Genomic DNA, 27,581 nt, shown 5'->3' with positions numbered 1-27,581 from the left:
AATACGCACTTTGGGTTTGCACTTTCAAGTCCCTCTCACAGACTTGAGAGCAGATAAATATTCCTGAGCAGCTGGGAAGGTCCCCGTTACCTGAGGGGGAGCCGGGCGCTGCGGAGGAGCCGGACGGGCAATGGGCAGCAGTGGGCACCCAATGGTCAGCAGTGGGCACTCAATGGGCACCCAATGGGCAGCAGTGGGCACCCAATGGGCACCCAATGGGCAGCAGTGGGCACCCAATGGGCACCCAATGGGCACCCAAGGGTCAGCAAAATAAGGTCCCCGTTACCTGAGGGCGGGGGCGGGCGCTGCGGCGGAGCCGGACGGGCAGGAGGCGCCACGGGCCGAGGGGGCGGAGGGCGCTTGGGCTCCAGGCTCTGCGGAGCCTCCTTCTGCTGGGCACCAGCCTGCAATTCAGCTGGAGGATAGGGCAGAAAACAATGCAAAAATTAGTGTCTGGGACATTGCAAAGACAGCAAAGCTCTCCTAATAGCGAGCTTCTCACAGAGAGGACAGTCAGGCCCTAGGCTGGGAAATAACACGCAAGTTTTTGAGACAGGGAAAACGAGAGGAATGAACCAATGATGAAAAGAAGCAGATTTCCTAAATCAAAACTTTGGCCTCATAAGTTTTAATAAATTTACATTTTTCATGAAATCCTGAACAATCTTACCAATTGCAGCATTCCAAATTTTGATTTTGACTCTTACCTGTGAACCAAGTTCTCTGGAAAAATCCGACAAAGGGAATTCTCAGGGCATTTGAACAGTTAAACAAACTCAATAAGAAGCCATTCCAAGCACCATCACTGTGATCACGTATTCATAATTTAAAAACAGGCCATGTTTAAACAGAAGTTTTCACATTGTGCTCCCCATTTACAAATGTGCTGATTACAGTTTATAACTTGGAGCTGGCAGGAGCAGGGATTGCCAGGGGCTGTATTCCGAGAGATGACTGGGGTGAACCAGGATCCTACAGATCCGCTGCAGCAGGACTGGGCTGTGGCAGTGTGCACTACCCACCTGGTGAGCACACAGGAGCCTCTCGGGGCACTGGGGCAGTGCAGTACCCACCTGGCGGGCACGCAGGGCCCAGGAGCCTCTCGGGGCAGTGCAGTACCCACCTGGTGGGCACACGGGGGGCCCAGGAGCCTTCCCTGGGGCCCGGCTGGGTCTGGCTGGCAGCGCGGGTCCCTCCGGCAGCGTCGGGGACTGGCAGGGGCTGGAGCGCGGGGAGGAGCTCGGGGACGTGCCCAGCCCAGAGCTCGACGTCGGCTGCAGGTGCTGGGGAAGGATTTCCTCCACCTCAGCGCTGTAGTCATCGATGTCTCCTGAAAAACAAACCCCAGAGGAGAGAAACACACAAAAGATGACTCTGGGCATGAGATTTTGTGCAGGAAAAGCCCCAAAGTTCCAAGGAATTAGCCCAGCAACCAAAGTGTGATTCTCGCATCCCAAAATTACACATGAAGAACACAAACGCATTCAAACCAGCTGAAAATACTTCAAGTGTGCAATACATATTATAGATAGATATTAAAGGTAATTGTAACAGCGTGGCAATTGTGAAGTTGATTAAGCTCAAACAATTATCTTCACAGGTATTTCCTTGGTTTGCAATGTGGCAAGCTTCACTTGCTCGTCAGAGAGCTGGGCAGGGGATTTCAAGGTATCTGTTATTTGTAACAACTTGTGCTTGCAAAGAGTGGAACAACATGGATGTGCTTTTGAAGAGTAAACTGTCAGTTTAGAATATATTAAATGTAGATGAGAGTGAAGCAGACTGCTGAGATACTGTTGAAAATATTGTGATTTCTCATCTGTTTTAGATGGGCATGGACATAGTTATATATGCATTAAATTACCCACATTATTCAGGACTGTCAGCATTCCAAAGTAAGGAATGCTTTATCTCAACAAACCTTCCATGTCATAGTCTGCAGTAACCTCAGCATCTTCACAAAGCAAGGTGGAGCTTGTGGATGAAGGCAGCCCAATATTAATCTTTTCTAGATTCATTTCATCTTCCAAACTTCTGATCCAATCTGGATTTTTCAAGTTGATATTTATAATCCTTCCTTGTAGCTGCATTGCCAAAAAAAGGTATGCACAAAACAGAAGGTGTTAAGAGTAAGAATATTAAAGCTCAGCATTTTAGGTTTAAAAACAAAATACTAATTCCTGAAAATATCACAAATAAGGTTATAGGAATTTCTGTGACTAAACAAAAATAATTCTGATTTTCACTTCATTTTGGTACCTACATTTATGTAATTTAAACTGTTCATTACAAGCATTTAAATTTCTTTGGTAGAAAAACTTGCAACTCATGTCCTACGGTTCTCCTTTGCAGTTCATCAGGAAGCTTCTGGGTTTTTTTACTCTGACACTATTACTTATAAGAAAACCAGACTTGCTTATGAACTGCATGAATAAAGTCATTGTTAGAGGCTAGCACAGAGCAGGCCCTCCTTCTGTAAAGGGACATTCTAGCCAGAGCCCCTGTCTGACCTGCCAGAGACATCTCGGCAGATCCAAGGATCCATCTGTAAACACCACACATTCCAAGTCCTAACAGCACAGACTAGTGACACTTTAAACATCACAAGTTAAATTTTCACCATGATTAAATACTGACCCCATAGAAGTCAATGCAAGCTGAAATTCTGACATTTTTCAGAGTTTGTAGTATACAAGTGCTACATTTTTAATAACTGCAGGCTATAAAGATTTTAACTGGTTAATTCCAGAAACTAAACTCTACTTTTTAAATCATAAAAGACCCCAAACCCCTCATTTGATGAGGATGCCTCTCAGTAGATCTTAATTTATTTTTAGGAGGAGTATTGTTAGAGAAATGAGGTTCGATGCTTCTTTTATATGGCTTTTGAAGCTCAACATATGCTATGTGGCTATTGAGAGGAAAAAAAAGAACTGCAACAGTCTAGTACAGAACAGAAAAAACTCCTAAGAATCCAAGACAAACAATAAATCCAACCCACTCAAGAAGATTTAAAGCTGGATTGTCCCTTGCTATACAAAGGTTCAGTCATTTTTACATTACCTCAGTGCCATTCAAATTCATAACATTCAGAGCAGAGCTTCCTTCCAAAAATGTTACCCACATCTTGTCTTCCACAAACCTGCAAAGTTCATTGGAAACAATAAGCACAAAACACCACAACGCTTCACAGTACAACTGCTAGCCTAGTGCAAATGCAACATCCTTATCTACACCTCATTTACAACTACTAACCTAATGCTAGAATACAACATTTGTATAAAATTCTCAACAATAAGAGTAACTGGAAAAATCATGTCTGAAAACTGAGACACACAGAAATGAATTCTAAAGACATTTATGTATGCAAAATGAATTCTAAAGACACTTAAGTTGAAATTCAAATGCTAAAAATTAAACAGATCAGAACTGAGAAGTTATTTCCTACCTAAGGAAATAAGTTTATTCAGGATGATCCCTTTCAACCCAAACAATTCCATGATTCTATAAGCAGAGATTAAAAGCAAGAAGTTTTTTTTAACCTTATAAGTATAACTTCGCCATAGCTTGCGAATTTTTGAAGAAGATCATCGATCAAGTTATCATCAAAATAGTTTTCTTCAGCTGAAGAACTTCTGATGGAGACCATCACAGTCCCATCAGGGGGACCTTGCATTGCAATCACCTCCTTGTACACTTTTTGTCTCTCTTCTGCTTCAATTTCAAATATGTCAATGTCAATCAGTGCAACCACGGGCCTTGGAAAAAAGAGGCAAGAAAGTCCTGTCAGCAGAGTATGTGAGCAACAAAACCCACAGCATGAGTAGTCAGTCCCAGGGAGTGATGGATGAAATGGAACTGAAACCTGTGATCAGATGTCTTCAGCTCTGCTCTCCCGTAGTGCAGCAAAGTGCCAGGATTCCACGTGTAAGGGACATTAGTGTCACTGTGGAAACTGGCATTCAGGAGATCCAGGTCTTCAGCTGCAGCCAGCAATGGAAACAAAAGAGGAAAGCCACAGTGATTGCAAGGATGTGCTATTTGTAGAAAGAAAACACATAGCGAGTAAATCCCAATAGAGTGTCCTACAGAAAACGCCCTGCTCCAAGTTCCTTTTCCACTCCTCAAGTGTCAGTGAGTGGGATCTGATTCACGGCCCTTTTCCCAGCCTCACTGTGTTTACTGCAGGTGTGTTAGCAGTGCTCTGTACCCTACCAAGCAGGAACAGGAGCTCAGCATCAGTGGCATTGTGAGCACCCCTAAATGCCCCCTCTGAGTCACGCACAGAACACGGCAGGCAGCTGAAGGAAAGCCCCAAACCTGATCGGTCGAAGGGCCACTTCCTCCTCCTCCAGAGGATGCGATCCGTCCAGGCGGGCGTGCGACACTTCTCACTGGTGTCATAGTCATCAGAGAACAGGTCGTACTTGTACGTGGGGGCAAAATTGATCTTCCCCTCCAGAAACCCCCGAAAAATCTGTAAAGCCAGAAGGGAAACAGCTGGAAACTACCCCAAATCCTCTATTCTAACACTGACAGCCTGTATCGACACCTCTAAACAAAACTTCAACACCTGCTATTTGTTAAAATGGATTCCTCTCCACATTCTGGCTGCTGAAAACACTGGACACTATGACTAACCAGTGACCCAGACAGCCATCAGGGAACAGAGCTACGCCAGCAGCTGGATCTTTAAGGCCAGGCTTAGGAACGACCTACTGCTCCTTCAGTGTCATGACCAGCTGGAGGCCACCCAGAACACTGATGCTGCAACACAGCACTTCAATCTGGTGCTTATTTGTTCCTGGGTCAGCAAAAGTGGGGAATTAAGGTGTACATTTTATGGCCTTTATCTATCTGAACATGCCAAATTTTCCCACAAATTCACAGCCACACACTGGTTGGGGTTGGAAGGGACCCTAAAGATCACCCTTGGGCAAGGATGCCATTCACTAGACCAGGTTGCTCAGGGTGCCATCCAAACTGGTCTTGAACACTTGCAGGAAAAAGTTGACACAAGTCGCCCCTTCAAATAAATAGGTTTAAAAGAAAAATTCAATCTATTCAAAGTGAGCTTCTCACTCATTAAGTGTTTGAACTGGACACAAGATAAAACCCTTTAGCTAACTCAGTCAGCTCCATTCTTGAGTTGAGCCTTCCATGGGCACAGATTTCTGCAGCTTTGTAACTACTGGAGGTGTCTCCAAAACCTCTACACATCCTGTTTTGATCCACTTAACAGACAATGTGACAAACACACAGTGCTGTCTGACCGTGTGAACCTGCCCCTTGCTTTCTCTAGCAAACAGCTGCTAAAAGAAGTTGGAGTGAGTAAAAACATCCAGTGTTTTGCCTCCTGTTCTGGTGCACAAATGGAAGGGAAATGAGCAAACTCTAAATCAGCCAAAGCACTGCTTGTGATCAAAGTGCTGGTGAGCAGACAGAACCAACAATTGAGGACTGTCTCTCTTTTTACCATATCCAGCCTTCCCACATTGCAGGGCTGCACAGAGAGAACAAGAAACCCTACAAATCTAAAAAATGTAGCTTTCTTCACCCTTGGTTATTCCATGTTTTCTTTGCAAATTAAAAAGCTACCATTTGGACTAGTCCTTTTTCCAACAGTAACACCATTAGGCCTGTTACAACTTAACTCAAGAGTAACATTAGCAAACATTAGAGGTATTCTTTTTAAATAGTTACATCTGACAAAAAGAAAAACATTATAATTAGAATACTCCATGCTGAGGATACAGATTTATGGGAGCATCATAGCAATTGCTAAACCCAGTAAAAGAATGAAGCATTCCCAAGTAGGTGACGTTTGAACACACCTGGCCAGAGTTTTTCTGGTTGATCAGCTGGTCTCCTGCTATGAGGGGATCCCAGTTCTGCTGTCGGATCAGGTCCTTCACCTCCTCATTGGGCAAATCTATTCGATAATTGAAGTCCCCACACCAAAAAATGTAGTCATGGGAAAAGAGCATCCTTCCCTGGAAAACAGCAGCACACACTGGAGGCAAAAGCAACCGACTGACACATTTACTGCTTCTAGGTACAGAAACTCAGGCTTCTGCTGTGAAATATGTATCACTTCTGAGTGATGGAAACAACTGCAATACACCCTAGTATTTAGTGTCCCTATGATTAGAACAACATGGTCAACAGTGTGGTGTTTACATATGGAACACACGAGAAGTGACATTTCCTATGGAGTTTCCATTTCTAAAGAAACACCAATCAAGTGAATTGGATTCTGAAACTCTTCATCTTCCTCCTCCTGTGTCAGAAGTCTGCTCAAAGGTGATGGCTGCTGCCTGTGACAGAGGAGAACAAAACACCCCCTAGGACTCTGTGTCACAGTCTCCTGACAAACTGCAAATCCAGAGCTTTACCATTCACCTTTAGTTGAAGGCTTTTCAGTTACATCCGATTTTCATCACTAGAGAGAGACAGAAGGGCTTTATGAGTTTAAACAAAGCCCAGGTTTTAGAGTGAGAACTTGTACTTCTCCCTTTGTTTTGCTTTTTCCACTGCCCGTAAGTAAAACGAAGCGGATACACTGGCAGATTGAAATAACAGCATTTAGCAAACTGTTGGATACTTGCTAGGAAAACTGGAACGTGACAGTTGGGACAAATTTAGAAAATAAACAACTCCTGTAAAATAAGATGCAAGACTCCTGCACAGTGCCACAGAAATTTATAAATTACAGTTTGATGGCAAATTTTACATCAGCTTTAAGTCTCAAGGGAGCATTTTTTGCACTGGTAACAGTTTCAACTTGGTGATTTGATAATGAGAACATGGTGTTTGCTCATGAGAACATGGCATGGCTGTGTACTGAGACAGGGCTCTTTGACAGGGCTCTTTCCTCAGAGGTGATTGTCTCCTGTTTCTCCCAAGGTTCTACTGCATGCCAGGGATCTCTAAGGTCTCTTTCCTATGCCAAGTCCTTGATTCCAAATGCAAGTGAACTCATGTTTCATCATGGCAAGGTCTGTTCTTTCTGCAGTCTTCTGTTTTAGTAAACATTGTGGGAATTCAATTATCTCTGAGATCTCTACGCCAAGGAAATCTGATTTCCACAGGAAGCTGGGGAAGGGGTAAAATGCAAATGGAGCTTTGGGATGACACTGCTGGAGCTCCAAGGGTTTCACTTTTCATTTGTGTGGAATTGAAACTCCATGCTTACCATCGGAAAACCAAGCTTGCGAGAAATTTCTACAAAGTCTTCATTTCTCTCCTTGACTTGGGACTGCCCTGCAGCAAAGTGACTGCACACAAAGCAGAGGCTGGAGGTGTGGAACAGCATCCGAATGGCCACGGCGCCTTTGTTCCCTGTGGCTCCTCCCATGCCAGTCTTGACAGTATCCACAGCCACATCCCTGAAACAGGGGAACAGCTGTTACACCTTCCAGGAGCTGGCACAGCTGGCTCACTGTGACACTGGGCTGGAGGGACACATCGTTCTCCCAGCCACAGGGCTGGTCTTAAAAAGTCCCAACAGGCACTGAGCATTGACAAGATAAAACCTCCGCTTGTCAAGCTCTCGGGGCCACCAGTGCTCTCTGGGCATTTCAAAACTAAGCAAAGAACTTAAACCAGTGCTTCAGCAGAAGGTGGACAGCTCTCTCAGCAGCGCCCCGCGTGGCTCTGGGCACGTCTGGGGGTTATCTCCCCGCACGGGGCACGCTGCAGTGACCCAGCTCACTGACCTGATAAAGGGAGCGTGCTGGGGCCTGATGAACACGAAGAGGCAGACGCCCACCAGCTGCTCCGAGGCCAGCAGCACGTACTTGTAATCCCTGGAGATGGTCTTCTGCAGCTCTGCAGCCCACAGCTTCTGGTTCGTGGTGCTGGCAGGGAGATCAAAAACACCAGGTTGGCAATAGACCAAACTGAGCAGGTTTCTAGCTGCTGATTGAGCTGACTGAGCTACATCCCAGGACCTGAAGGAAACCTCGAGGCAGCAAAACAAAGCCAAGCTGGGAATGGTGCTCCAGTGGCTCCCAGCAGAGACACAGGCTCCAGGCTGTCATGGCATCACTGTTACCAATTCAGCCTCTACACACACCACCTCACTTCTCCCGACACCACAGACAACTTGAGGAGCCATGCCTAGCTTTGCTGTATTTCAAGGGCCAGACTAGAGGAGGAAAACCTGGAATTGTTTTAGAGAGTTACTTCCTAGCCTAGAGCTCAGTCAATTGGAAAACAGGTGGCACGGTCTTAGATCAAGAAAAATAGGAAAATATGGAAAATATCAGGCCTGGAAACAGCATTAACTAGACAAAGGGTGAAATCAGGGGATGACAAGCTGACACTTGGTACCCAACAGACAAAACCCTGCACAAAGGCTACAGTATCATAGGCTTTATGTGCCCTTCCAATGAGTTAAACCTTCCCTAACACCCAGAAATGTGCAAAGCAGGCAGAGAAAACAATGGACAACGGGAATATGGTCCTAGGACTACACACACGTTTATGTCTGGTATCACCCACCACTGGGAAAAACGTATTTCTGAACCCAGTCTGCTAGGAGTCAAAAATCCCAACTCCACAGTAACGTATCCATGCAGCAATACATGGAATGGCAGTGCAAACTAACAGTGTGGAAGGAAGCCTTCCTTTGTGCAGATCACAGCCTGATACACAACAGCACAATGACAAGACACGCTTTTGGGAAGATGTTCACAGGGCTTGCTGGTAACATCAACACCACACACAGGAACTGAGGAACACAAAGCACTGGAGAAACCCAAACTTTAAATAACATGACTTGAAACAGTCAGCCAAACAAGGACTGTGTGGATTGGATCACCCACCTGGCGTTCACAATGTTTCCTGCATTTAACTCCACCATTTCTTCAAATCCAATGGCAAATATGTCCACAGGTTTGTTTTTGCGATCTTGAGGTAAATAGGGAAAAAGTTATTTCTTGTTTCTAATTGACTTAACAATCAAGACCTCATATATATATATATATATATATGTATATTCATTCTAAGAAAAAAATTTCCTTCTTTGGAAAGAAATTGCTTCCTGTGAGGGAGGCACAGGGTGCCCAGAGCAGCTGTGGCTGCCCCTGGATCCCAGCAGTGCCCAAGGCCAGGCTAGACAGGGCTTGGAGCAGCCTGGGACAGTGGGAGGTGTCCCTGCCCATGGCACAGCGTGGAACTGGATGGGCTCTAAGGTCCCCTCCAACACAAACCAGTGTGGGATTCTGTGAAAATCCAGTTGCTTTTAAATAAATGCAGATTTTGAAAGACTTGTTTCTCTGGCAGGGGGTGGAGCTGGATCTTTACAGACCCTTCCTACACAGTTCTACACTTGTGTGATACCTGTTTCAATGTTTGTGACCTACTTAGATAAATCAGAGCTCTCAAGGAAAGGCAGTGACAGAACAGAGATCCTACCTTGGAACTCATGGATTCCAGCCAGCTTGGGTGCATCCAGCAGCCAGTCAGTGAGGGTTTGATTTCTGAAGGCAATGCTCCGGAACTGCTTCCCCCCGTTGACATTCCATGTCCCAACACACACTCGGATCTTCTTGGGTTTGGCATACTTATAGAAGTTCTCACACATGCTCTTCAGCACTTTTACAGATGCTGCAAGAACATTTGAGAAGACATTACACTTTTACAGAGAATGTTCCAGAAAGTCTGGCACCGAGATCTTCCCAATGCACGTGCACAGACAAAGCTAAACTGCCAAAGCACAAGGAATGCAGCTTTCCCAGGGAAAGTGCCCTGAGACACACACTACTGACTGAAAAACAGCAGCAACTGGTTCAGAATGACATGGATAGAAATGATCCATGAAGGAAACAATCCCATGTTCTATAAATATCTCTTGTTCTTTCATCTCATCCACGACTTTCTAGGGAAAGCATCATTTTTTGTATATATATATATCTGCCTCATTTTCACAGATTAAACTCATGAAATCCAATCTCTGTTACAGAACCAACATGCACATAATATTAATTTCCAGAGGTGTAAAAGTTGCTGATACACTACAAGTACTAAAATAGAGAAGGTACATAATTTCATTGTATCAGAGTATGTCTATTTAAGCCACAAATCTGAATTATTTTTACATCAGTTCAATTCCTAAAGAGCTGCTTTAGTGAGGACAGTGGGCTGGGATTCAAACTAATTAAACTCATTTCTCTGTCCCATCAGCCTTTCCCTGTGCCAAATGAAGAGGGAGGAATGACCCACATGTGAAGGACATTGTGAGAAACACAGAAAGGAAAAAAGCTGATTTCAGTGCTCAGGTACTTTACCTTCGTTATATTAATTTACCTATTTTGAATGTTCTCATGTTATCAGGCTCCAAAAGAGCAATATAAAAAATATTAGATGGAATTCTTCCCTTCACCTGTTGCTGTCTTGAAAAACAGTTACTGGGAACAGCATTTCCATGTAAATTCCCCAAATAAGATGCTTAGTGAGCTGCTGCTGTTTGTTCAGTTACTCTTGGCTACCTGGTCAAAACAAAAATCAGGTATTCTCTATCCCTACTGGGTTGGAAAAAAACTGGGAGCAAGAGAAGAAAATACATTGTGTTTGTTGGCTGCAAATGCTCTCCCTGCTGGACAAATCCCACACTCATAACTGGGCCAACCACACAGAAAAGACAAGGAACTGGTTGGTGTCTCCCTGGGCTGCTCCAAGCTGATCATGCTCGGGATCACGCTTTCTTCATCGAAACCCAGGGAAATGAGTCTAGAAAACAGCAAGGAGCCAAGAGGATCACTGAGCCCTCCAGCACGAGGGTCAGAGCCCAGACACGGGCTCTGCCTCTGCCCCACACTGCAGGTGACTCCAGCCAGGAAATCCAGCAGTCCCAAAAGGCACAGAGGGTCAAGGGCAGGAGCCACCTCAGCACCCGGCCACTGAAGGGAACAATCCCAGCAATGCTGCAGCCACAGCACACCCAAAACCCAATTATCCCAAGGGCTGGCTGGAACCACACCAGCAACCCCAGGAACACAACCCAGCCGTGCAGCCCTGCAGAGAGGAGCCTCTGCAGCAGGCTGAGCCACTTGAACAGCACAGTCTGCACCTTCCTCCTCTGGGCTTCCATCTTTTCATGCTGAAAATTGACTGGTGTCAGCTTCATTGTAGCTACTCCAAATCAGCCAGTTGCTACTGCAAAATTTCATTATTGCCTATTTAACCCCTGATGTTGTTATGAGACCCTAATGTGAAAAGCCTTATCAGGTTAGACTCTAACATTAGAAGTCAACTGACAACAAGCTTATTGCAAACAAAAAAATTATATCTTCAAACTAGCAGTCTTCCTAAACTGTAGAGTGACTTTTTTTAGAAATTTGAGTAACTAAAAATAAAAATCTCTACTGCCTTCCAAACTACTGAGTGAACCACGTGCCTTTCAGAGCACCCAAGACCATGATTTTCCTACATATTTTTAGTCATTTATCTTTCCACAAAATTGTGCCTCACTCTACAACATCAGAAATCCAATCAGTTACAGTTTCTGTTATTTGCAGAAAAAATACTTTGACTGCTGCCCTTACTAGGCAAGCAGAAATTTGGAAATCAGTTTTACAAAGGGAGTGTTAATTTAAAATTGTTGGGAATATTCTGTGCAACGGAATGGAACAGTTGGAACCTGCTGGAACTGTTTTACTGAAACATCCAAATTCCTGTAGGAATATTTCAATACATGCAATTCGTACCCAGCTGAAACCCTGAAATGCTAAAAAATAGTTAATTTATAACTCTTACAAAAATTCTAATTCTGATAAATAATAAAAATTAGACATAAATAATAATAATAGCAACAGTAATGGAGAAATGTATAAAAAAATAGTTGGCTCTTCTTCCAGAGGTATCAGTGAGAGTAACAAGCCATTGCAATAAGCACTGGTTACACTGAGCAAATGCCAGTGAATCACTCAGCATCAGACAGACATTACCTGAGACTCTGATTGCATTCCTTAGATACTCACTGAGGCTTCAGCAGGTGGAGTAGAACACATACAGGACAAGCAAAATTGGCAAATGAAAAGGCCATTTAAACTTGCTCAATGCACAGTAAATTCTGAATAGATTTTAGAGCATTAGGAATATTTTAGTTTAAAGAATGGTTTCTGGGAACAAGAACAGGAAGTGCTGCATGTCTGACAAGTTTCCTGCATGAACACAACCAGCAAATAAGATGAAATTACAAATTGTACTGAGGAATTTCACCTCTTATCCTAAGCAAAGCAAAAATACAGAAGCCTCCAAATCAGATAAAGAGGAAAATTCCTTTGCAGCTGGAGCATGTGCAAAAAATAAACCCCTGCAAGTTGGTTACCTCATTTCCTAACTCACACCCAAGCTCAAATGTAACATTTGGCACCTCTTATATTCTCACTTTTATTGGATGAAAGGCTGTTAGGGCACAGGAATGCCAGATCCAAACACCAGCAGGACAATTGAGCCCATAGCCAAACATTACACAAACAGACACCAGAGAAGCCAGAGGACAGCAGCAGCTGCTCAGGGATTTTCAGTTTATTTTACTGTGCTATACTATACCTGATTGCAATGACTGCTCTGAAACTACGGATGCAGGAAGAGGGAAACAAGAAAAGATTAGTCAAACAAGTTACTGCTTTTTAGGATTTTCCAGCAGTGTGAGAAAACATGCTGTTAATGCACCATTTATTACACATAACCACTGGCATCAGTTCAAGCATATGTTTTGTGCTGCCAAATCTACCCAGTTTCACACCAGCATTAGCAAATCCTCTTCTCCTCCCTTATCAACAATGGAGTCACACATGTTGGGGTGGTGCCCTGGTTACCTTGGCACCGAGCACAGAATGCAGGGGGAATTCAGGGAAGAGGGACTAATGCTGCCCAGCTGTCAGGAGCTGCTAACACAGCAGGGACAGCCTGCATTCCCAGAAAAACTGAGAGGAAATGACAGCTACTTGTAACTAATTTTGGGGTGAGGCCCATTCACTAGGTTTCAGAGATAAGAAAAAATTCACAATAACCTGAAACCTTGTGCTAAACAAATGGGATAAAACCACTCCCTCGGCCTCCACATCAGCTGAAGATGTGGACCCTCAACGTGAAGACTACAGCTGGGCAACTATTTCCCTCCTGAGCCAGAGATTTGCACTGGAGCTTTGACACATTTTTCCTCATTCTAGGCTAAGATGTGTCCAGGAGAAGGGAAAAAATGACAAGGAAAATTTAAGAATGTTCCCCTAAAAATTGCAGTAACCCAGAATATCATTACCTGGGATCTTGGACAGAAGACTCAAATTTAAGTTCTTCTTTGCCCAGATATGAGCTGCTGCAGTTTTGAACACAGCCCTGTGACTGACCCACTCTTCTCCTGCCCACCAGACTTGCAGAAGATGGGACTGACTGCAGTTCTGGGGCCACAGGGGCTACACCTCTCTGGGGATGCAGAACGCTGGCTCAGCACCCTGCTCTCACGAGGGGAACCCCCTTCCTGGTACAAAACCCCCAAGACTCACGTGGCTGCTCTCACAAGCAGAGGCCCTTATCTAAGTCTCTCTGGTTTTGATGTAGAACTTGACCCAAAAACCATAGACAGGTAAAGCAATTTCTGCAGCACGTTAGTTTGGCACTATTAGTAAAGCAGAAGTGACTTCCATTTTTTAATAAGCCAAGAGAACATAAAAGAGCATTTATACTTTCCAACAGTGCTTTGAAAACAAACTCGATACAGCTTTCTTACAGCAAACAGTTATGAGAGATGAAAATCCTGAAAGACACATACCGCGTAAACTGCTGGTGGTTAAGAGAGCCCGTGCTTTATCTGCTAAATCACTATTTAGGGTATTTCCCAATAACAAAACATCAATGGCCTCCTGCTTGGAGCTATCAAAAAAGTTATTTTGGATCGTTCTGGTCACAGAACGAGCACCATCCTTCAGCTTCCCAGCCTGTGAGGGAGGAACACGTATAGAATATTTTATGTCGGACACTGCTCACAACACATTGGCAATATTCAGCAGATACACGTAAACTGTGGTAATGATTAAGGGCTAAGGCAATTTTCTTCTTTAAGTGTTACATCAAGTTGTCTGAGCCTACTGTGCTACATGTGACCTCCCCCCACCCCCAGATGCTAAAAAACACAGTAATACCTATAAGGCGTATCTAACAAGCAGATTGAAATTAAACAAAATGAAATAAAACAAAACACTGCAGGGAGGGGAATAGGTTTTTTTCCTAAACCCTAGCTCTTTAAAAATTAATTTGCTACAGTGCCATGTTTAGAGCATGACAGGGATTCTGGGATTTTCCCCAAATAGTGAGAGATGAGCAAGCACTCGAATCCAAATGCCATGACACATCAATGTATATGTTTGTGCACTCAGGAGTTCAGAATTCACATTCTGGAATATCCATGTTAAAAACAGAGAGAGCTTTGACTTGAGACCACCCTTAACTTGTTGAAATACCATGCAAGTGTCATGCAGCATCCCAGAAGGAGCACAGGCACTGGTCCCTGGCTGCAGGCACACCCAGGCACTGGCTCTGCTCACTCTGGCCTGACTGAGCTGCAGCCCAGAGGAACCGTGTCCACCAGCTGGGCTGAACAGGGCTCTGCAGGGAAATGTGCTGCTGAGGCAGGTGTGCCTGGGGTCACACACACCCCAAGGACAGTGCAGCCAACACAGACTGCAGCCTGGTGCTCCATTCCAGACCTGGCAGTGCTGGCTGGGGCACGCACAAACCCCTGGGGCTGCTGCAGGGGCTTTGCCTGTGAGCACACACTGCTGCAGGCACAGAGACACAGACCGTGATCCAGCAGGGATGCTGCAAGGGACTGTGTTAACATAAAAATACTCCCCAGTTCACAGCTTGCATCGTCCATGGGTCTCTTAAATGCACGTGGAAAGAAGGCAAAAGCTTGACAAAACTGCCCTGGGATTTAGTTCTGAATTGCACTGGGCAGCAAGACAGGAGCTGCTCTTTTGGCAGGGCTAAGGGGCTTTGGCAGACAATGGGGATGGGCTGTGGTGGGCACTCGTTCCAACAGGATTGGATAGGATGCTCTCCCTCCCTGGCAGACAATGGGGATGGGCTGTGGGGAGCACTCTGTTAGATTTTGACAGGATGCACTCCCTCCCTGGCAGACAAGGTACAACTGGTGATCCAAAAATCCACACTCACCATCCACATACCAGGCAATTAATTGAAAGGAACCCCGAGAAAGCAAAAGAAAGAGCAGGTAAGGAGTTAGATGGAACAAGTATTACAATGCTTTAAAAAGAACTGGTTTGCAGTATAGAAAGATATATTAACACACTTAAGGTTAAAATAATTTTCTCCTATGTAAAATTTCTATATTTTTACTTGTAAATATTCTTGGGCTTTGATATGTAGGAAATAGAACAATTTCAGGCATCAAACTTTTCATTTGAGAATGAGAATGCAACTTCAAAACTACATTTGAAAATATATACTCAGAGTACTCAAAACATACTGAGTCGGGTTGAATTGAAACAAGAGCAAGTATTGTATAGTTTTGCAAGCATTAAGGATCCTCTTTGAATAGACTGAAATCATGTCAGAGATGTTTGATTTATGTGATCTGGTACCAATTAAGAGTTGTCCCAGGGCAGGGATCCAGAATTATTCCAAAGACAGCAGAGTAAATGTACTTGTGGTGGTTTAACAAACTGAAACCAGGACATCTACTCTGTGTTTTAAACATGAAAAATGCAAACGTATACATTAAACACATTTTTAAGGTAAATATATATATATAGCCAAATGAACTAGATTAAATGGATATTTATCAATTTAGGAAAAGGAATGAAAAAGCTTGAATGGCAAAGCCAAGACAAGGGAAGACACTCCATAAAATACTTACTGCAGTTTTCCTGGCAGTCTAGGTGACATTTTTGTAAGAAACAAAACTAAACATGTTGAACCAAATGCCATTCTACAGTAAAACACAAGCAATTCCCAAATGAAGAAGTCTTGTGTGCACCAGCCAAGGGGCAGAATCAGCAACAATTGATTTGTTAATTTTGTTTTTATGCATTTCGCTGTGACACCCCCCGCATGAGCAGAGAAGGCCCCTGGCAGAGTGTGAATGAACAAATGATGGAGAACCCAGAACAGCTGGCTGTGGGTACATGGGCTGTGACATGGAATGAGGAGCAGCACATTCTTTAGCAGAAACAAGAGTGGGAAAAGACATTCTTGAAGGAACTAGGGGCAAAAATTGCTATGGGTCAACATTTGTCTTGACAGGCATCACCTGGCAAGGGACAGGAATAGGGAAACAAAGAAGCAACATTGGGAGAAATAAAGCAAAAGGCAGCATTAGAAAATGGGAACAACTCAGGCATCAACCCAGACAAAACAAGCTGAAGAGAAACATGACACTGTCATGGAGCGTGGAACTGTTCTCACAGCATTAAAAAGCAGGGTGGAAACAAAATTTGGGGGTTTTCAGTGACTGCAAAACTAAGAAGAAAAAGCTGGACAAACATGCAAACAAAACCCACCAGGCTACAACTGGATTAGTATTACACTATTAAACATGAAAAACAGCAACAACATCCCAACAAACACACTTGAAAAAGAGATATAGTGAATGGAACTGAAATAATAGCAGGACAGGGACAGAGAGAAAAGTAAAAATATTCAAAGAAACGAAAGCTGATTCAAAGATACATTTTCCTGAACTATGTTCTAAAGAAATGGAAGATTTCAGAATTATCTGCTCATACAGAACAGTGTTATGTGACAGGCAGGAGCATGGCTAGGAAGGGATGTGAGGAGCATGACCTGGTTATCAACAGAACCAACCACTCAAGTTAATTTCTCTGGTTGGTTGGGTTTTGTTTGGGATTGTTTTAGGATTACAAAGAGCAGTTTTTTTAAAGATAAAATCTCATCATTGCTAAATTAATGGCAGAATTTATTCCAGCCCATACTGAACACTGCTGAAGCATTTGAGAAGATGTACTTTACCTTTGCTTTTCCTTCAAGGGCTCCAGTTCCAGCATAGATTTTACTGACAGAATCACCATTGACAGACCACATGGATCGGAAAACCTCCTGAAAGCGAGTCACTAACTGAGGCTTCTCAGCCAGGCCCAACACCTCCAGCTGCTGGGTCAGCATCTGTAACAGGGGAAGGCAGCATTAGCAAAAAAACCCAGCAAAGCAAACCAAAAACAAAAAATAACCCCACTTCAAATATACTTCTTCAAAGGCACGTCATAGTTTTCAGCATATATGCATAAAACCCCACAAATCTTGGGATTATATGTATCTTTTTTTACATGTCTCATTCTGAGCAAACTGTCAGCATAACACGTATGATGCAGCCTCTCAAGCATGTTATGTAGCACCAACGCTGCATTTTCCTTTGAAGATAGGTAGCAATACAGGAAAAAAACTACATAGCTGATTTGTAAACGTTTCCATCTTGAAGTTCACCAAACTAAACACAAAAGCCATTTTCAAGAGCTTTTAAAGAAGAAGGAGCCTCAAATAACAGACACAGAAAGGCAAAGGCAAAATTCTGAAGGCTGGGCAGGAATCAACAAAGGATACAAAGTGGAAACTTGCAAAACAAAATTAAGAAGAAATAGAAGTTTTAGAAATTGGGTGCTTGCTCTTATAATTTTAGGGAGTCATCTAGAGTTCAGTACCTGTTCTATTTTAAGTATCTACTGTCTTAAATAAAGTAAGAATTCATATATCTCATTTAACAGAATTTCAAATTTAAGTAAGCAGTTCTTCAGGATTAACCATTTCCCTTCGTATTAACTAGTTGTATGCTTTTAGCTCTCATACTTGAGCTGAAATAATTTAATTCTCATTGCTGAAAAATCTGGCACACCTGGTTTAAAAATCAGGTTCTATTTAAGCATTTCTTCAAAGGATATGACAGGAAAAAGCAGAGCTCGATAGCTAGGTTGGACATGTAAGTACCGTCCATGTCAAGAATGTACAAAGAGAGAGTCTTTGTACACCACAGCAAACTGGTGTAAATGCAGCAGCCAAGCACTACATAGCCCAGAATGGGACAGGCCTGCTCTAAAATGAACACCCTGGAAAGCTGTCACAGAAACTCCTCCTAAGGGGGCAATTTTAACTCAGTAAGATTCAGAAAACAGAAGGATAATGGTTTCCCTAGGTTTGACCTTGCAGCATCTGTACATTTCCATTTCCAAACACATGGAAGGCCTTGTCTCTGAAGTGAGAACCATCTCCCACCGAAGAGATGTGGAAATCGACCCGAGGAAAGCTCCTTGCCCCTCCCTGGGGAAGGGAGGCTGCTCTCCAGCCCCGCTGGCTGCGGGCTCCTACCTCCAAGCCCAAGAAGGCCTGCACGCTGTTGGTCCTGTCCAGGCAGTCCAGGCAGTTGGTCCTGACAGTGCCGCTCTGGGACCTGCGCCAAGGACAAGGGCACAGGGAACACAGCTGAAATAACTCATTTAGCACACAGCTCCTCAACACAGGCACAGCAGTACATCAGGGCATTGCCAGTGCCCCACGAGGACACTCATGAATGGGGCAGCAGCAGAGGGTGAGCTTCCAGTGCTCACTGAGCACAGCTCAGGCTTTTTCTGCAAATAGCATCAATCCTTGTGCTTCACTTTCTCCCAATCCTCCTCGCTTGCTTGGTTAAGTGCCATGCAAGATTAAGGTTTCTTTTCAAGCAATTCAACTAACACACTTCCAAAAGACCTCAGAGAGAAATAACTCATAGTTACAGCAAAAACGAAAAAAACCCAAAAAAACCAAACCTACTGAGTCAGTTCTTGAATTTTCTTTCACTAAAACTAACAGGGATTTGTGATGTGACTAAAGCCAATTCCAGTGCCTCACTACTTGCTGATAAAAATGAACAGCAAGGCTCTCCCCTTTAGCTCAAGGGACGGTTGAGGCCTGTAAGCACTCAGGACTGCTGCACTTCCTTTGGGAACAGCCCAGTGACCCCTGCCAGGAGCTCTCCAAAGGATCCTGATGAGCAGCATCCACGGGCTGCTGGCTCAGCTCAGAGTGCAAACACGAACGGCTCTCCCAAGGACACACACAATCCCTCACTTCTGCCATTCCCACCACACACCTCGCCCACCAAAGGCAGTATGGCTTCAGCACCCTCACCTGGAGACCTAAGCACAAAGTGCAGATTTCCTTTTGGCTTTTGATTTGAAACACAAAGCAAAAAGCCTGACATTTCCCAAAGGAGACAGCCCATGAACTCACAAGCATTGTAACCACCTTCTATTAACATAAGTCTGAGCTGTCACAAGCCACAACTTTTTTTTGCTCTCAGTCTGTTGAATTTGGATTTGTGATGGCATTATTTGAATCCCCCAATAATAAAATTTATATATATATATATATATATATGCCACTTTTAAAGCTTTTTGGAGCTCATCTCATCATTCAGCAACTCTTTCTGAGGGAGAGCCTCACTCAGCACCCTGCTCTGCATTAGTTAAAAGGAGTTAGGGTGTGGAAGGGAGAAGAGAAGCAATGCTGCCTACTTCTATCTCTGCTTCTCTTTTCCTGCTGAGGTGAGCACAAACATTGCTCCAGGAAACAGGAATAGGTACAGAGCAGAGCAGGAAACGTGCATCTCAATCCTGCTTGAGAGAACGGAATCTCTCAAAGGGGGATGCAGGCACAGCCAAGACCACTGTCCTGAACACAAACATTTCCAGCACACAGAAATAGCACTGTGGGGCCATCACTGAGGGAGGTGCTCAGCCTGTTACACAGGAAGATGGAAAAACAGACATCAATTCCATGTGGCTGCCTGCTAGGAAAAGGACTATCAACCAACCATTTTCACAAAATCCTGGGGTGAAAGGCCTGAAATGAATTCTTTCCCCTTGAGTGTCTCACAGAGATCATGTTTTTGAGCTTTTTAGCGCATACACAGGATGAGACAAGATCTCATAGGTGACTCATTCCAGCTGTTAAGGATCACCCAGATACACTAAAACCACAATAACAGAGGCAACATGTTTTCTCTTATCTTCCTGCTGAGGGGTGAAACACAGCCCAGCAGCACAATTTCATCTGAACAAAGTTATACACACAAACCTTTTCACTTCCTTCCCATCAAAATAAAAAAATCCACACTCCAAGAACTTCTGGACTTGAGGTTTAAGCACGCTGTGTAGTTTTTCTGCCTTTCCACCTTTAACCATCTGATGATAGTCAAAGTTCACCATTTTGATATCAGCTGAATGTTCAGATGCTTTCAAATGGCTCTGGCATTGTAAACAGAAGAAAACAGTATAAATATCCCAGTACTTGAACATACAGAAGTAGGAGCTAAACAAGAGATTACCAATATTTTAAAAGTGGTTTATTAGCTTTCTTTTAGGTAAAATGAAACCACTTTTATCACCATTGAAATGAATCACTCAGAACAGATTCATATTTCACATGTGCATTTTTGTTTTCCTTGTCACAGAGTCAGGTTTGTCCTTACTCCCCCAGGGGCTATCTAAGAGCTTCACTGCAAACAAGCAAATTCCAAGGATATGCACAGTGAAGGAACTGCCATACTCACCTGGAAGGCTTTGCTGAGCATGTGCTCCCCTTCTTTTGCCCCAAGTAAATTTACAATAATTTGCTTGCCATATAAATTTTTAAGTGTTTGGAAGTGCCTGTTAACAGAGGAAAAATTCCACAGTCATTTTCTGGCACACAAAAAGTGAACAGCAACACCTGCAGCACTGAGAAGTTGCAAAGTATCCAATATAAATATTATTCACACTTTCCAACAAAGCATTGAAAGGCATGAGCAATCCCCAGGAAGTTCCCAGCTTTGCTCAATTCCACCTTTGTACAGACAAAGCCTCCCATTTGGAATAACATATCCCACCTCTGTGATGCAGCAGCACTTAGCAGAGGTTTTCAGTGCATTAGCAAAAACCGGAGATGTTTTTTACCTGTCAAAAGCTGGTGCATTCGCCTCGAAACCCCTTGACATCCTGACACGATGGGATCCCACCTACAACACCAAGAGTACATTAAAGTGTCTCCTTTTGAGCACAGTGCTGGTATGTGAAAGAACCCAGAGCCCCTCAAGGGACAAACTTGGTTTAACCTTTCCCATGAGAAATGTGTCACCGCAGCAGGAGCTGCACCAGTCCCTCTTTCAAGGGAATTGTGATGAAATTCTATTGGAGCAGCTCCTGATCCTTACTGACTTCTTGAGAAGCCTTCTCCTCAAGAGCAATTCAGAGGAAAACAGCCTCTTTGGATGCCTTTACATAACCCATTTGAAAGAGGAAAAAGAACTTCAAAGAGGAGACATGGAAAAAAGAACGGACAAAAGCAACTTTTAGACTTTGGAGAGAAGCAGGCTTGGTGAGACACAATAGCACCAACATGCTCCAAAGGATCACCTCATCCTCACAGGCAGCGGGGAAGAGAGCCCAAGGGCTAGCAGATGATGTTTAAAAGGACATGAATAACAATTATGTGTATCATTAAATCTATCTCCTGCTCACCTGCAGGCCTGGCTGCTCCCAAAATAATGGAACAGATCCTCGAATCTGTATGAAAGATGACACAGAGTCATCCAAATAGATCACCTGGTAAGGAAAGTAAAGCACAGTATTAATAATTATCACAGTGTAAGATTCTAGAATTCTTAGCTTTAACTAGACATGGAGCAAATAAAATATATTTATGTATTACATATTCCACACTACAAACTAAAATATTGTTGCCAAGACTGAGCAATTCCCACAAAAAGTTCCATCACTCCCATGCTCCCCTGCAGAACCACAATTCACAATGTGTAAGGAGATACAGCTTTAGTTATTTGGGCTTGAGTAAGTTTGCACTAGGAGTAAGATGTCTGAAACAACTTGGTAAGACTTTGCTGCAGGAACAGTTAGAACAAACACCAATGCACAGAAAATCACCGTGCAGCCCACTCAGAGCCCTTGCACAGATTCCCTGCATCACAAACCAACAGATCACACTCCATGAAGTACCCAGGAAAGGCAAGCTGCAGCGGAACAACACGGGAAAGGCAAGCTGCAGCGGAACAACACGGGAAAGGCATTCAGCAATGCTGGCACACCAGGAAACTCGGGCAGAGAAAGTGTAACAAGAGTGTTCGGACTAAACTCCTGACACTGGAGGTGTACAAGCAGAGCCCTTCCTGCATGGAATCCTCCTTCAGTCACTGGGCTCTGGAAGGAGTCTGAGTCAGCCAAAGAAACGTGGGAGCACAAACAGAGCTGCAGGAACAGCCCTCGGGAACAACCCCTTGGGAACAGGATACCAAGGAGAGGCAGCAAGGCCGGTTTAGCAGGGTCTCACATCTCTGTGTGATGAGGGCAGAGCCATGACAATCCAAGGCAGCAGAAGGACAGTGGCTCTGCAAAGCTGCCTTCCAGAGGAGCTGTGCTAAGTGGAATGCTGTTCTCTTTCCTGAGCCACAAGGTACCCGTGTTCTGGTATTGGCCAAAAATCCCTTCTGCCTGTTTCTCCTACTGTAGATTAGCTCAGGCCAGAAGCGGCACATGCAGCTCCAGGGGCTCAGGGGAAGCACAGCCACCCACAGGAGTTCAGCACCTCCTTAAGCTGCTGCAACTCAGCCCCAGGCATGCCCTCAGCATAAGCCACACAAAAAACCAAGATCATCAAATTACATAACCTACTTAGCTTCCTCATTTAGCATCAAAGAACCTGTTCCAGAGTCTGCTGGTGGCAGACCTGACCCATGATTCATTGATTTAGAGCAAGAATCTCACCCCTGAGATGGCTGCGGGCACTGGAGCATGGCCTACCTGCTCTGTTTCCACGAAATTGGCCACGTGGCCGTCATCGTTGGTGCCGCGGACGTTGAAGCGGGTGCCGGCCCGCTCGCAGCTCAGCCGGGAGATCAGGCAGGCCTTGGCCTGCTTGTGGGCCGCGTAGATGGTCCTGATCTCCACCCCTCCACACATGAGCCGCAGCAGCCACTCGTCACAGCTCACCCCGTAGTGCTTCAGGTGCAAGTGCAGGGACTGGTTCCTGCAGGAGAACACAGCCATCACACAGCCAGAGGGAGCTGCAGCTCAGCTCAAACACCCCAGCCAACTGCTAACTCCTTGCATTGCACACCCACTAACACACACGGCACCAGGAAAACAGGCATGCCATCGTTTTGTGATACAACTCTCATTAAACCTTCCTGAAACAGCAAATAGCACAGTAACAAGATGGGGTGAAGCTATGAATTTCCATAGCCTTCAAATAATAATCTTCCTAGCCCTTGCTTGTCACCCACCAAAAAAAAAAAAACACCACCCCAAGCTGTTTACACTTCTCTGCTCAGCCTTGTTTGGAGAAGGCAGAGATGACAGACTCCAGGAAAGCGTGACAGGATTCCAGCGACAGGGTTACTTGTTTTGTAGCGTGTAAAGCCCCTTTCAATCTCACACCATCACAAAATAAAGCTAGAATAGAATATACATGGAATACTCCCATGATATGGCACCTAACCCTAACCTGGTCACCAGAGAGGCTCCCGGGAATGCATTCCCAGCCAACTGGCTCTCCAATGTCCTTAAGCACCAATTCCAGGGCTGAGTGCTCGTACTCCATGTCCTGCATACATGACTCTCTAACAGCAGTTACTGCTCACATGGAAGGAAAATCCACAGTTTGAATGTATCCGTGCACTCACCAGCACTAATCAATGGCTGGATTAAGTAAGAAAGACTAAAGTTCGTGAAATTATTTGTTTGCCTCACTCTAGTGGGGCTTGGCTTTTGATCTTCTTTGGAAACGTTCACTTGTGTAAAAAGGGAGCAAAGTTTTCTGCACGGCAAAGAAAAGCCAACTCCGGGAAGATGCCTGGTTGTGTCTCTGCCCAGAAAACTCCACTGGAATTGCAAACAGTGGAAGCTCTTGAATTGCAGCCTTTTCACCCTAAACCTAAGTATACAGGTGCATTATAACAGGACACTGAAAGCCAACGATATTCTTTCCCTGGTCACTCTGAGCAGGAAAACCCCCAGGAAGCTCACTGAGGTGCATGTGCAGAATGCTTCCTGTCCCTGGATGCAGGGCATGTGCAGAATGCTTCCTGTCCCTGCCTTGCAGTGGTCAAGACTTTCTAGGCCTTGGAATGTGGACATTCCACCCACCTCCTGGCAGGACTGGTCCTTGCTAAAAAGCCACAGGAGGGGGTAAGTGCCAGAGTTTTCCAGCAGGGGTCAGAATCAGCCCAGCTCACTTGGACAGGGTCACCAGGCATTGTTTCTCAAGCCCTGAGGCACTGCCTGGGCAATGGAGAGCCAAGTCTTCTTCCAGATGCATGGACAAACAGCAAGGTCTCTACAAGCCCTAAACCTACATCAAGGAAACAATGTTTCTCATGACCTGAGCTTATTGCCTACCTTAATTTTTTCCTGTATTTCACACTGATCAGATTCCTCTACCTGACTGAAAGAGCAGCTGAGACCAGAGAAGCACTGGCTCCTATGCTGGAGCTGGTTGGGTGCATTTTGGCCAGCAGAGGGGAGTGGCTGTAGCTTTTCACCTGTTCCAAGGGTGTAAAGCCAAGTCTTCAGCACCCTACCAAGACCCCTGGACATACAGAGTGTTTTTAACAAAGGCTGGGGGAACAGAATTTCTGATATGTCAGTGTGCATTACGGGCATTATTTAAGCTGCTGATCGACAGAAAGAGCAGTATCCCTCTCACCAAAAATGCTTTGTGAGAAAAAACAATACTATTCAAAAATATCCAGTAAAATGATGGTGAGTGCAGCAGCCAAGCAAAGTGCACTTTGCAGCAGAGCCCACCAGCTGTCTCAACAAAGCCCACAATATCACAATTTCTTGAGTAACAAATCCTTTGAAGTGCTTTCATATGTTGGAAACCCCCTTGGAATCTATCTATAAACACCACACCATCTTAGAATCCAGAATATCCTAAAAAACAGTCATTTTTTTTCCTTTGAAGTTTCATAACCACACCCATTTAAAAAACTGGCACAACTGATGAAGAATTAAGAGGCACCAAAAGCGAAACACAGCATCCCAGGAGATGTTCAGATGAAAACACAGTGTAAGCAGTGAAAAATCTGTGCCTTCCAATTAAGAAACCTCCAAGTGGTGACAGAAACATCCTGTCACTAGTGATGTACTTGTGCCCTCAGAGTCTGAGTAACACTATTCCATCTCAAGGTGTGCGGGAGAAGGGTGCACACGGAAGAGCTGGGACAGACAGGGATCGAAACTCGCCGGGCGTTGTTTCGCAGAAGAATTCCCGGTGTAACTCACTGCTGCAGAAGCAGCTGTGCACTCACCAGAAGAACCTGTTGTCAGTGGCGTGCTCCTGCGTGCTGCGGTGGGCGCTGAGGCTCAGGTCCAAGCTGACCCCGGTGGCAGACCAGGCGAAATAGAAGCTGCCCGAGTTGAGCACCTTGCGCACCTCGGAGACGCGATCCTCGTCCGTGGGGTCGGCGCGCAGCGACACGAACTCCGTGCAGGTGACCCGGAACACCTCCGAGTCCTGGATCTTCCCCACGGACATGCACCCCGTCACCAGCACCAGGTAGTGAAGCAGCGTGTCCCCTGCAACACAGCCAGGGGCGCGGGGACAGAACGCGCCTCAGCACGAGCCGATGCACTCCTGGGCCGAAGGCTCGCGAGCCCACCCCAGCGTGCCGGGAAACCTACAGAGAGCCAGTGCCAACAACACATTCCCAAGCTCTACCGAAGAAAAGGAGAAACCACTCCGCAAAGAGCAGGGATTGCAAAAACAGAAGCTATTTTTGTCCACTCCCTCATTTCTGGGAGTACTCCAAATTTGTAAGTTAGTCTGCAAAGGAAAAAAATCAAACAAACAGAAAAAAATAACCCTGTTCCTGTTGCAGAGATCCAGTCTTACAGGAGCAGCACAGCGCTCTGCCCCAAAAGAAAAACACAGGTTTTACATTTTGGACTCACCGAGGTTTAACCTCAACACGCCCAGGAGCCCGTACGCATCCATGACTTTGGAGTAGGTGCTCTTGATGGTGTCTTTTTCTGCAGAGGCTGTGGAGAGGAAAGGAAAGATCTGCTGATGTAAAAGCCCCAGCACGATGGCAGCAAGAACGAGCCGCTCCAAACTGAAACCTGAGGGATCACAAAGCAGCTGCTTACGTGACGCTTTGGAAAGAAATCAAAATGTATGAGCATATGGCATTTGATAATGGAAAATGAGGGGTTGACTCTCTGACAAAGGATGATCCTGCCATGTTTTTCAGCAATAAAAAAGCAAAACTCCAAGTGACATTAAAGGAGAACACTGGCATTTTTAACAACATCATCTCTTATTACAAAAAGCATATACAGCACAGATAAATAAGATGGCTGAGAAAGCTCTCCTGTAATTAAAATTACTGCTTAATGTTGTTTTTTTCATGGAAAAAAAATACCCTTTTTAAATCACCCTTTTTCTCTGAGAATAAAACCATCATGTGGCAGTGTTATCTCTGAACAAGACTATCACAAGTCCATTTTAACTATCTTAGATGTATCCCAGGCAGATCAAAACTCCTGCAGGTTCACAAAAACTGGTATTTAAAAGCCATGTCATAGACGAATGAGGAAGACACAATTTTCACAGGCAGTTTTGAAACAAAAACCACAAAACAGCCCTGTCATATTTCAGAAGAAATTAGAGTATATCTGCCATTGCTGTCCTGGGAGTTAAATGTATATTTTAGCCCTTTCATCAGCACTGTAACAGCCAGAGCACAGGATCCCACCCATCCTGAGCTTCTGCTCACCACCAAGCCTGCACCAGGAGGGAACACCAACAATCCCAGCCTGACCACTGGGTCTGCAGGGATCAGGATTCCATGGTTACCAACAATCAGCACCGCTCTGCTCTGACACTGAAAACCTCAGGACATGATGTGAAGAGGAGTAAATCAGAATGCCCATCTGCCCTGGCATTCTGCTGCGCGCTCTCTCTCTCACATTAGCTGCATCATCTAGAATAAAATCTCTATTTTATTTATAGTAAAAACCCCTCTATTTCACCCAGAACTGCTCTTCCGAACAAGCATCCCCTAAGATCAGCATAGCTCTGCCTGTGCACAGGCCCAACGCTTCTGTTCAAATATCCACCAGCTCTTCTATTAAAGTGGATCAGACAATTTAACATAGATTAAACAATTATTTAACCACAGCCTGAAATCCAACCCCATTCAATGTTTTATTCAGTGGAGTTCTAAAAAGTTTCTTGGCCTTATTGCACTCATATTCCTGTAATACAGATGTAATAAAATTAGTTTTATAGCAGCTTGGGGATGTATTTCCAAATACCTCACCCAGGGTGAGTGTTAAGAACCTGCAGCTGATCTAAAAACATTTTGTGAGCATCACCAAACTGTGCTTTTCTTAACCAGAAAACCACTGGGCTGCAAAGAACTCCTAAACCTCAGACCCTGGCTCCTTCAATCTGCTTTTGAGAAAGGGTTTCATGATACCAATGCACTCTTCTCAACTCAGTTTTCCATAACCAGAAGGCTGCCAGAAAGTGTTCTCCCTCCACATTTCAAATGAATATGCAAAGGTCAG

The 27,581-nt window shown here is 44.6% G+C and overlaps 1 protein-coding gene across 1 annotated transcript in view; it reads right to left on the bottom strand.

Moving 5' to 3' along the window:
* The window catches only part of SYNJ1 (synaptojanin 1), a 37,924-nt gene extending 11,821 nt beyond the window's left edge, over nt 1-26,103 (bottom strand). The window contains exons 1-22 of the mRNA XM_071417901.1: nt 25,962-26,103; nt 25,319-25,586; nt 22,809-23,034; nt 21,516-21,599; nt 20,952-21,013; nt 20,570-20,666; nt 20,095-20,264; nt 18,346-18,427; nt 16,999-17,151; nt 13,781-13,946; nt 9,421-9,612; nt 8,829-8,913; nt 7,719-7,859; nt 7,196-7,388; nt 5,835-5,993; nt 4,321-4,477; nt 3,866-3,983; nt 3,543-3,758; nt 3,064-3,142; nt 1,922-2,084; nt 1,124-1,330; nt 287-415 (exon numbers count right to left, since the gene is read on the bottom strand). Of these exons, the coding sequence (XP_071274002.1) occupies nt 287-415; nt 1,124-1,330; nt 1,922-2,084; nt 3,064-3,142; nt 3,543-3,758; nt 3,866-3,983; nt 4,321-4,477; nt 5,835-5,993; nt 7,196-7,388; nt 7,719-7,859; nt 8,829-8,913; nt 9,421-9,612; nt 13,781-13,946; nt 16,999-17,151; nt 18,346-18,427; nt 20,095-20,264; nt 20,570-20,666; nt 20,952-21,013; nt 21,516-21,599; nt 22,809-23,034; nt 25,319-25,586; nt 25,962-26,004 (3,190 nt within the window). The 5' untranslated portion in view covers nt 26,005-26,103. The remainder of the gene's footprint in view (nt 1-286; nt 416-1,123; nt 1,331-1,921; nt 2,085-3,063; nt 3,143-3,542; nt 3,759-3,865; nt 3,984-4,320; nt 4,478-5,834; nt 5,994-7,195; nt 7,389-7,718; nt 7,860-8,828; nt 8,914-9,420; nt 9,613-13,780; nt 13,947-16,998; nt 17,152-18,345; nt 18,428-20,094; nt 20,265-20,569; nt 20,667-20,951; nt 21,014-21,515; nt 21,600-22,808; nt 23,035-25,318; nt 25,587-25,961) is intronic.
* Between the last annotated feature and the right edge of the window lie 1,478 nt (nt 26,104-27,581).

Source organism: Agelaius tricolor, unplaced genomic scaffold, assembly GCF_023055355.1.
Source record: "Agelaius tricolor isolate 1412-34295 unplaced genomic scaffold, bAgeTri1.0.p SCAF_71, whole genome shotgun sequence".
Taxonomy (NCBI): Eukaryota; Metazoa; Chordata; class Aves; order Passeriformes; family Icteridae; genus Agelaius; species Agelaius tricolor.
The sequence above is the reverse complement of the archived record's forward strand: the minus strand, read 5'-3'. Positions and strand labels throughout refer to the sequence as shown.